Below are 11720 nucleotides of genomic sequence, written 5' to 3'. Positions count from 1 at the left end.
TAAGCTAGACAGTCATGAATTACCAAACTAAGTTAGACAGCCATGAATTACCAAACTAAGTTAGACAGCCATGAATTACCAAACTAAGTTAGATAGCCATGTATTACCAAACTAAGCTAGACAGTCATGAATTACCAAACTAAGCTAGACAGTCATGAATTACCAAACTAAGTTAGACAGCCATGAATTACCAAACTAAGTTAGATAGCCATGAATTACCAAAACTAAGCTAGACAGTTGTGAAATAAAACAGTCCATCATTGAAACTTGGGCCAATACAGGAAGTTGAATTAAAAATGGAGCATGACATAGCCTGGTGGTTAGGGGGCGCTCTACTGGTAATTTACGGGCCGCGGGTTCGATTCTCCGTCACCGAACATGTTCGCAACTTTCAACAGAGGGGGCTTATGATGTGCAATCCCACTATTCATTGTTCAAAGAGTAGCCCCAAGAGTAGGCGGTGGGTGATGTTAACTACCTGCCTTCTCTCTAGTCTATCGCAGCTAAGTTAGGAACGGCTAGCACAATTAAATGTTGTCTGCTCGGCTCAGCTTCTACTTGTCTCCTCTCTTTATCACTGTTACTTCAGTGATTTACTCGAGACAGACTGGCTAGACTGTTCCCTTCTTGTTGTATCAGTCGATGACTGGTCTATCTTTCCACGTACACGTAAGGCCACATTTCTGGTCGTTAAGTTCAAACAAAAGAATAAGAACACGGAGACAATCTAACATTGAACGTGCTCACCCTTTATATTTTTCTATAAAATAGTGGCTCAAGAGCTAGCGGTGGGTACTTTTGACTAGCTGCCGTCTCTTTCTCTAATATATCTCCTACGAATTAAGAACAGTTTGCGCAGATAGCTCTCGAGTATTATTACGCGAAATTAAATAAACAAACGTTCTTAAGTTACGGTTTACTGATTGTCAAGGGTTGACTTTGATATAAACTAGTGTCCAGAAACGTATGAGGATTTAGATAATTTTGCTTTAGGGTTAGAAAAGCGAATCTTGATTGTAAACCAGTTCGACGGTTTAGTCTGTCCTCAACTATTTAAATTAAAAGTAAACAACAAATTTACCTTCGAATAACTTTCTGCACCTTTTTTCCAGTTCAGTGACTGTTTGTTTGTTTGTTTTTGAATTTCGCGCAAAGCTACACGAGGGCTATCTGCGCTAGCCGTCCCTAATTTAGCAGTGTAAGACTAGAGGAAGGCAGCTAGTCATCACCACCCACCGCCAACTCTTGGGCTACTCTTTTACCAACGAATAGTAGGATTGACATTATAACGCCACCACGGCTGAAAGGGCGAGCATGTTTGGTGTGACGGGGATTCGAACCCGCAGATTGCGAGTCGAGCGCCCTAGCCACCCGACCATGCCGGGCCCTTCTGTCAAGAGCAAACAAGCTTAGCTCTCTATCTTTGTTAGCGAAAAGTTAATTGACATTTAGGCTTAGATGATGACGAATATAATTTTTATTTGTGTGCAATCTTCTTTAATGTGCTCTTTATCCTTATCTTCGAATTATTTTGTTAGTATAATATCATTTTTGTATTATTTCTATTTATTATTAGACTTCTCAATACCTAGCTTTCCTCATAACAGTACTCGTTTTAAACATACTGTAACTGCATGTATTAGTTTAGCGGTCTGGCATGGCCAGTTGGTTAGGGCAATCGACTCCCAATCTGAAGGTCACGGGTTCGAACACCGTCACACCAAACATGCTCGCCCTTTCAGCCGTGGGGGCGTTATAATGTGACGGTCAATCCCACTATTCGTTGGTAAAAGAGTAGCCCAAGAGTTGGCGGTGGGTGGTGATGACTAGCTGCCTTCCCTCTAGTCTTACACTGCTAAATTAGGGACGGCTAGCGGAGATAGTCCTCGTGTAGCTTTGCGCGAAATTCAAAAACAAACAAGCATTTGTTTAGAAAAAAAGGCGGGCTGAGATTTAATTAAGACAATAATTCTACACCAAAGTGAACAAAAATAAAATAACTTGTTGAGTGTCATCTTTGAGTTTTATTGATCGAATTTCTAGTGTTTTATAAAAACTACGTGAATAAAATACACACACACATACGGACGCTGTGTTCTGGTGGAATTAATTCATTAATCTTTTTAGTCTTGGAACGTAGATCAATGAACAAAACTCTTTATTAATGCTATTTTCAGTTCTCAAACATACTATATAAAGTTTTTGCTGAAAAAAAAACTTTATTACGGTAATTTTTACACCTTATTAGCCTGTATTGTCCTATAGGATAATTGTAAAACGTTCACGTATTTGAAATATATACATTTTGATTTCTAATATAAACTTTGAAAATATTTCACACAGATGTTTATCTCCTACAGAAATAAAAAATCCACACACTGAAACCTTTAAGTCCACCGGTGGGACAGCGGTAAGTTTACGGACTTACAACACTAAAATCCTGGATTCGATTCTCCACGGTTGGACAAAGCAAGTAGCCCACTGTGGCTTTGCTCTAAAACAAACAAACTGAAGCCTTTAAAAATCATTAACCAAACACCCAATCGTAATAATAATGAACTTTTAGTGAGTACACAATTCTGTCACGAACATGATAGTTTAGAAAAAAAACAAAAAACAATCAACAACAAATGTACCTCCATGAAATAGTTTCCGTAATTAAAAGATAAAACAAATAATAGAAATATACGTTATAAAAGTTGAAAGTCACATTACCGCGAAGTTTGATAACTCTGGGCTTTGTTTATAAAAATTGCTTCAACATTCTAATGTGTAAATTTTTGAAGAAATATTTAATTAATCGCTTCATGTTTTTTAATCACCGAGTTTTGATATAAATTCTGTATTCGTGGTCTATGAACCAACAACGATTGCCCTATAAGGAAATCCACGATGTTCCATGAAAATTGACACTTTATGTAATTTGTTCGATATACAAGCAAGTGTCAGTGGTCGAAGTAAAGTCTATAACAAGTACGAATTAAATGTTTTACAAAGGTATTACGAATATTGAATATCCAGAAAAAAGATTCTTTGTGTACAGAGCATACTATTTCAAAAAATATTTTAGTTTATTTATTTTCAAACTTGAATTTCTTGAACATGTTGATTGAAATTCAGTTTATTTCAGTGATATTATTTGATGATATTGATAAGGGCAAATATATTTTTGAAACCTGTTAAATAACCATCGTATGCAAGTTAAACAAAATGTGCGTAGTTTACTTTTCGATAATATTATATTTTTATTGTGTATCTTGTGGATTCTAAGTTTTCTTTATCTGTATGAACGCTCTACATTCCGCTCCGCCAAGGTCAACATAACACTGGCGACGGTCATTGAAAGAACGAGAAGGTCTGGCACACATGGATTTGCTGGATGGAAAGAGGCGGTTACAGACACCTCCCACGCCGCTGGACTGCAGAACGTTCGTTGGTGTTGGTTGATTAGAGGCGTGCTCTTATCAGTGTCAATGATAATCTCGTGTCTATAAAAAGACATCCAACCACCCCTTTTCTAGAAGTCTTAGGAAATCTATCACATTAAGTTTGTATTAATTTCAATCGAGGAAACTTTATTATGTCTCCATTGAAGGGAAGGGTCAGGCTAAACCTTGCGTGGATGATAATTTTGTGTGTGAGATTCAGTTGTGAGTCCTCTTCTATAAAGGAACTTGGACAAGTAAAATTTCATAGTAGCAGGAGGAACATACAGAGCAAAAACTTCGTAAATTTTTCTTCTGATCACCACCTCGAGAGAAACTTAATATTAACGGGTTCTGATGACAAAACAGTCTTTCATAGAGATGTCTACGCAAACTGTTCTATCTGTATTCGGAGAGAGGTTGAGAGGTTTGAACATCTTGAAGCGATCAAAACAAAAATTTTGGAGAAACTTGGTTTAAAGCAGCCTCTAAATGTTAGTAAGAAGATTACACTCCCTCAAATTCCACCTATTCACGAAATTCGTAATGAAATAGAATATATTAACAGGTCTGAGAGCAATACTGATGAAGAACAGGAATGGGATGATGAAACCTTGCCAGAAAAAGTTATTGCTTTTGCTGAAATTAGTAAGTATCGTGAAATATGCAAGTTTATGGTATGAAAGATGTGGTATTTTAAAACTAAGTCGCTTGAAGATGGAGATATTTATATTTAAGTTATTTTATTATTTAATCCTCTAAGAATAAGGTACTAATCAAATAAAGTATTTAAAAAGTATTAATATAGGTATTCATGTTGCATTTTCAGACAACCATATGAAATATTAGAAGGAATATTTAATAACATCACCAACCAGGTAACAGCTATTAACAAATGCCAAACGACTACTGTGTAAGCTCTTCAAAATTTATGTGTCATTAGAAAAATTTACATAATTGTTACTGTTACAACAGATATTAGATTTGTTTAGAACAAAGTAACATAGCTAATATTAGGACTGTATAAATTACTTGTTGGTAGGAAAGCAGAATCTATTTGTTTTAACGTGCTAACTAACATGCAACTTACTGGATTTTCTCCACATTGAAACGGTTTTTTGTTTGTTTGTGTTTTACAAGCTTATGAGCCAGATACCAGAGTTTTTTTTTTCTAGGTAAGCTTACATGTACAGTGCACAAAAGGGTTTAATGACATAAAAGCTTAAAACATATGTTATCAAGAGGCAATATTAATATTAAAACTACTTATGGCGACGCAACAAAAAAAAAAGAGAAAATAAAACCGAGGAAAAATTAACTCGGAAATGGAAAGCTAGCCGTTTAGAACAAAGCAAAATAGGTGCTCTTAGGAACATAAAAATGTAATTGTTTTGAGAACAGCCACAAATGTTATTTCTTGGTATTAAAAAAGAAACATGTTTTAAGGTTACCGAAGTTATTGTTTTGAAGAAGAAACCTAACAGTTTTAAGTTTAAGGTCAATAGAACATATCTCCTCGTAGGACAGCTAATGCTAATTGTTTTTTAGCAACAAAAATGAGTTCAATTTAGGTAAGCAGAAACTGATTTTCTTAAAATAACACGAGTTCGGTATATAGAATCAGTTACAAAATAATAATAATAATAACCCGTGGTTTTAAATAATCACTCACATTATAGTTATTTCTAAAACTAATAAAAGTATTGTTCGAAGATGAACTACAGTAGTTTTCAAGGAACAGATATTCGTTGTGAGAACAATAAAAAGTAATTTCTTTTATGACAAAGGTACAGTTGAATTCGTAGAACAATGACGATCATTGTTGCATTTTAATACTCTTGTAACGGATGGTGGCTAACTTTAAGCTATCAGATTATTTGTTTGGTCAACAAATGTTCGTTGTTTTTAGAACAATATAAATGATTTGATTCTGAGGAAGCATCTCTCCTTTGTTCTGGTATTAGTCTGAGGTTTTCGAGAAAAAGCACACAAGCTAGAATCAAATAAAAAAGCTTCCAAAACAAATAATTTTGAATGTCCTCAAAACGACCAAGATAGTTTGTATAGTAACTGCAAAGTTACATTTTTAAATACAAATTTATTGACCTAAAGATAAGAGAAGATATCGTGTTAAAGACGGCATAAAAATGTTCTTATAGGAATTATTACTTATAATACATCACAAGTTACCATTAGGACATAAACTTATCGTTTTAAAAACATCATAACTTAACAATAGGACGGTATAAGTTATCGTTTAAAAATAAAAACGATAAATTTTGGTGTTCAATTATTAGGACAACAGAAAATAACACAACAAGAGTTGTAAATTTGCCATATAATTTCAAGAACAAGATACTGAATTGTTTTAACACAACATAAGTTATCATTCTAAAATTACAGAAGTTAGTGCCCCCCAATGGCATAGTGGTAAGCCTGGGATCTAGAAAACGAGTTTCGATACGCGTAGTGGGTACAGTACAGATAGCCCATTTTGTAGCTTCATGCTTAACTACAAACAAATAAACAGAAGCTTTAGAACAATAGATGTTTATTTCTGAGAGGAACAACAATTAGTTGTTTTTAGAACCATAAAAAAATTATCGGTTTTAAGTTAATTGAATTTATTGTTCATGAACATTAAACGTTGTTTTGGGATACGAATAATATCTAGGGACAACAAGGGACCTAACAACTAAACTAATAATATTAAATATAAACTCTCAAAGTCAGCCCTTATCATTCATATATTTGCCAAGCTTTCTCTTGAACTAAATTAAGTGTACTTCCTCCACAACATTCGAAAGTAATTAATTACAAAGGCCAACTACCCTGTTAAAATAATAAAACTGCCTTAGCTGAAGATGGCTCATACCCTGCCAACATTTATATTTATATCCCTAAGTCCTACTATTCTCACTGATAAGTATGAAAAGAGATAATGCTTCAACATTATGAATCCCCTTTACAAGCTTAAAACCTTAATCAGATTTGTTCTTACTCTAACTCCAACCTAAAAACTTTACAAACAAATTGCACATCTTCACTGCTAGCTTCCTTAAAAGTACATATCAGTCTCGAGTTCCCAAATAAAACTCACTCGTTGCACCTATCACGCCTAACAAACTATGAGCGCTTAACTCCTACACTAGTCTTAACCGTTGTATTTGTAGCATGGGAATAAATACTCAACACTAACTACAAGTAGCAACAGGGGATGACGGTTTTAGATAATAAAGCTAGTTGCCCTTGGATCAAAAGAATGTAACTGCTTTAATTATAACAAATCTACAGAACTTGAAAACTCACTATAATATTATGTTCTTATTTAACCAGGACTTGAAAATATATCTGCATTTTTGCTTAAATTTTGAATCAAATTGCACCAGGAACTAAGATTCCACTCAAACATGCCAGCCATACTACTACGTTACATTTCGTTCAATTATCCTTGTTAATGTTGAGTTACACTTCATCTGTTTTAAATTTTGATTGAACAAAGAAAAGAGTATGAAGGGAGAGAAAAGTTACACAATAGTTATGTATTTTATTCATATAAGATAAAAATAATAAAAAATATGAAAATTTTATTATTATACAGTGTTTGCTCCTTTTTTCTGAGAAACATAATGGGTTATTTTCTCATTTTATATTTTACTTTTTTTTGCTAATTTACAGATATGAAATAAGCACATTTCCCTGTTCATCCATTTCATATTTAAAATTATCTAGACCATAAGATTATTAGTCTTATTCTTAATGCTTCATGTTTTGAATCTATTTTTCTTTTTCTAGAAAAAAAAAGTCATAACAGTCTCATTTCAAGACGATACACGACAAATCGCCCATAGAATGGAGATTGTACGATACCTACCAAAACACAGAAACACAGTTGTTAAATTGTTGTCTATATATATCTATCTATCTTAATGAATTTTTGCAATCTTATCCATACACACACACACAAATACCTAAAATATGATTAAATTTTTCTTCAGTTATCCTTACCATTACAAATCATGAGTTTTTTTATCCTACCCAGATGAAGGGATATATTACCGCGAAGATTGTATAAGAATAACGCTCAAACGGTTCTTCAGTGGTAAGCATTTAAACCTACTATAACCACTTATGTACAGATAAACCAGAGCAAAACATTCATTTTCATCACCTGCTCTTAACCTTCGTTAATTTTATAAGCAACACATCTATGTGAAGTTTTAAGGAATAACATCGCATTTCGTGCTTCAGTGACTTTTGTTGATTTTATCTTTTATTACGCGTATTGTTATTTCTTTTTAAACAGCTTCTGAAGGAAAGGATATTATCACCGATTTGGATTATTTCCTTTCCTTTAAATTTTCGGAGAAGCTGAGGAATGGTTACGTTTCTTCAGCTCACCTGTGGCTGTTCCTTCATGTCAATGAAACGATCACAGGAGAAACCTGGATTTCCCTTTATAAAGTCAAAAAAGAGAGTAACATGGCCACTTACATAAAGGTTAGTTCTCGAGATTGAAATGTTACCTAAGAGAATATTGCCTTGATTGGTTTATTTCAAGTTTGATTTATCAAGAAGTCTAGTTTACATTGGTGGATTATTTTATGACTTGTAGTACTATTTTTACACCAATAACCTCTTCTAAGTCTTACATTTATCAACTGTACAAGTTGATGGATTTTACTAAGTTCTTATTTACTTTAATCAACTCTTCTAAGTTGTTTTTTTAACAAATAGTACTATCATATGTAAATGGCATTTTCTCATTTTTATATTCAACAACTACAAAAGCTTGCTTTAACTGGTCCTTAGTTTTCAGTTTATTATAGTTCTTTAGAAGGGTGTTATTCTTGGTCAGTGTTCTTTTTGGCTCAGGGAAAACACAAAATAAGCCAAGAACAGATTTTCAGTTGATATGTATGATTAATGCCCACTGTATATTAAACCTATATACTAACAGCAAGTTAAGTGTATATCGGTTAAAATCTAACCTAAAAATAATGACGTTTCTTCTATCATAACCTATTGCTGACGTACTAGGGATAAATAAATCTAATTTAAGTGGTTCTTCCTTTAAACTCTTATAGCAGAAATTTATCGCTAAGTATATCCTTTCATTGCTTCTTTTAAGTTTTAATACCTTTCAACTAACTATCGCACAGTTCTCAATGTAATTTCCAATAATTTCTGAACAGTTATTTTTTTTCATTTTTGTTGACTAGCGTTATATGTCATTGTCTCAACAAGGAACCTATCTTACAGGCAGTGGCGGCTCGCATTTAATATTCAACATAGATTGGTAAAAGGGTTATTTATTTATTTAGGCGTCTCGTTGTATTTATACGGGTGCTCTTTCCCAGTTGCCATGCAAGGACTAGTTATTTTTCGAACTATATAACTTCGAAATAACCTCCAAATCAAGATAAATTGTAGCGCATTTTAATCAAGTCAGTGCACAACATTCCATGAAGCTCACTTTTAATTTTACAAGGCTAAAATCCTGGGTTCGATTTCTCGCGGTGAACAGAGTGCACATAACCCATTGTGTAGCTTTACGCAAAAACACCAACAACATTATTAATTGTTTATATCATTAAAAACACTGGATAATTCTATTATTATTCAATTTGTACCAGCCCTTAATCAGCGAGACCATGCGAAGTCTGCGTGTTCCTCTTGTTGCAAACGTTTCTTAAAACGATTTTCATTGGTTGTTTTTAAACCTAGATTCCCATTGGCTCCATTAGCTGCACCGCAGGCCTCAAAATGCTTGTAAAGTTGGCTCCTCTCAGCAGTTTCCGTTCCATATACAGACAAATTGTAAAGATAAAAAAAAAACCCGCCCAAGAAATTACCCGAATAATTAAACCAATTAGCTACTCTCTCTCTCTCTCTTTCTCTCTCTCTCTCTCTCACACACACACGTGAAAAATTACCAGTACATCTATTGTTAAATGATTTATACAGATAGCTGAAAAAGTAAATATATTTAAGTTAAATATGAATCATTTCTAAAACCTATTTAAGTCCATTAAACATACACAAGTTTATTCCTTAATGTACTTAGGATATCTTATGTAACCATAAGTAGCCCCTTACACCTGAACTTTCAAAAACTTTAGTTGGTGTAAAAAAATGTATGAACAATTTAGAAAAGTGTGACCAACAGTTTAAAGATGGACGTAAAATATCAAAGTTTGTTTTGAATTTTGCGCAAAGCTACAAGAGGGCTATCTGCACTAATCGTCCCTGATTTAGCAGTGAAAGACTATAGGCCAACTCTTGGGCTACTCTTTTACCAACGAATAGTGGGATTGACCGTCACATTATAACGCCACCACTGCTGAAAGGGCGAGCATATTTGATGGGACAGGGATTCGAACCCGCGCCCCTCAGATTGCGAATCAAGCGCCCGAAACACTTGGCCATGCCAGGCCTTAAAATATGAAAGTATAATTAATGTATATGGTGATCACCAGTTTAAAGTTTGATGTGAATGTATATAGTGATCACCAGTTTAAAGTTTGATGTGAAACATTGAAGAATAATTAATGTATATAGTGATCACCAGTTTTACTATGTATGTAAAATATTGAAGAATAATATATCTATACCCACAAGGCTATCGACGACATTGTGGATGGCAAGCTAATGTTATCCAAGATAATACACAATGTAAAGTAACTCTGAAAGAAATACAAGATATGTTAAATCATGTACAAATCCTGTTGAAATTATTGATATCACAGTTTCGGCGGAAAAAAAAAAACCTTTCGGAACTACTTCTCTTTTTGGGTTGAAAGTTGAAACAGAGGATGATAATGTTAATGTTGCCACAATACACGGTGACATTAGCATTGTTATGTAAAGCGAACTAAATATTTTTCACGGACAGAGAGGATGAGGTTTAGAATCAGCTTTCTCGTTACACAATCTGAAAATTTGAATCTCAATCAGTTGATGAATTAGAACACAAGTCGAGTACTACTGTACATAAAACGTCGCGTTCTAACATTGATTTATTTAGCATCTAAAAACTAAAGTACCACATCAACTTATACAGTAACATTCTTCTTGATTTTAACTCTGCAGTCAAAGATTTTACATCATCTACTCAACAAGAAAAGAAACCAGGAAACTTTATATATTAAGATACTGTAAAAACGTAAATCAGATGATATTCAAAAATATTTTTCAATATGATTAAATAGAAAATGACAACTAACGACCCGTCGCACTGCTTTTCTGAAAGGTTCAGTCACCATATTACCAAGCTGCTGTAAGAAAAAAGGAATGATTAAAGTAATTAATTAGTGTTCACTCTTAGTTGATTTAAAATGAACCATGAGCCAAAATTTTTAAGTATGTTCAAGCGAAAGTAAATATCCAAGGAGAGCTTGCTGAATATGTAGGTCATCGCATTTAGTTGTCCTACCCAGAAATTTACCGAAGAAGTTCTATTTTGAAAGAACATGATACCTAACTTCCTGAAAGGTAATTTAGTCGAATGAAGAAGGACTGAAAGAATGTTAAACGTGAACTCCTGTCATTGTGATCAATGAGAACACTTTATGGTACGAATTAAAACACGGGAAAGGCAACTCAACGTTTCAAAAGAAACGTTCATGAGGTTGATCCATATTGGAACTCAAGGATATAATAGAACAAAAAAAAAAAAGAAAAAAAGGAAGTTTCACAAACAATAATTAGTTAGTTGAAACTTGTGGTTGATTTTTCAGTTTCTTTATCATTAAGTACTGTAGTACTTAATAGTAGTGATCGTAATGAAACAAAATGGCGGGCATAAAAATCGCCCGTTTGCAATCACCTTTAAAATATCTGAATATTAACAATGACTATTTCACAGTATTGGCGGAGCAAAAACTAAAGCCCATTGTACTTATAAAGCCACCTAAATCGCTATATACGTGTTTATGGAGTGAATCAAAGTTTTACTATTTCAACGAATTTTTCATCTAAATAAGTAAGTAACCTTTCCAGACAGAAAAAATGACGCACCTTATCGCTCTAATTCTCTCACAGAACTCTTCTATCTGGGGTCTCAATGATTCCTTTCTTGTACTAACAAGGATATATATATATATATAACGGACGATGCGTTACTTTGGGCATATAATTAGATTTGAGGGTAAGCTGGTAGAGATTCTGATGTGTTTGTTTGTTTGTTTTGAATTTCACGCAAAGCTACACGAGGGCTATCGGCGCTAGCCGTCCCTAATTTAGCAGTGTAAGACTAGAGGGAGGCGAGCTAGTCATCACCACCCACCGCCTAAC

At 33.9% G+C, this 11720-nt stretch overlaps 1 protein-coding gene across 1 annotated transcript in view; it reads left to right on the top strand.

Annotated features, from left to right (window-relative positions):
* The first annotated feature begins 3342 nt into the window (after window positions 1-3342).
* LOC106466198 (growth/differentiation factor 8-like) overlaps window positions 3343-11720 on the top strand; it is a 14698-nt gene continuing 6320 nt past the window's right edge. Inside the window, exons 1-2 of the mRNA XM_013926441.2 lie at window positions 3343-4073; window positions 7732-7925. Coding sequence (XP_013781895.1) covers window positions 3581-4073; window positions 7732-7925 — 687 coding nt within the window. The 5' untranslated portion in view covers window positions 3343-3580. The remainder of the gene's footprint in view (window positions 4074-7731; window positions 7926-11720) is intronic.

The sequence above is a fragment of the Limulus polyphemus genome, unplaced genomic scaffold, assembly GCF_000517525.1.
Source record: "Limulus polyphemus unplaced genomic scaffold, Limulus_polyphemus-2.1.2 Scaffold2184, whole genome shotgun sequence".
Classification (NCBI taxonomy): domain Eukaryota; kingdom Metazoa; phylum Arthropoda; class Merostomata; order Xiphosura; family Limulidae; genus Limulus; species Limulus polyphemus.
This window is presented reverse-complemented; position numbering and strand designations above follow the sequence as displayed.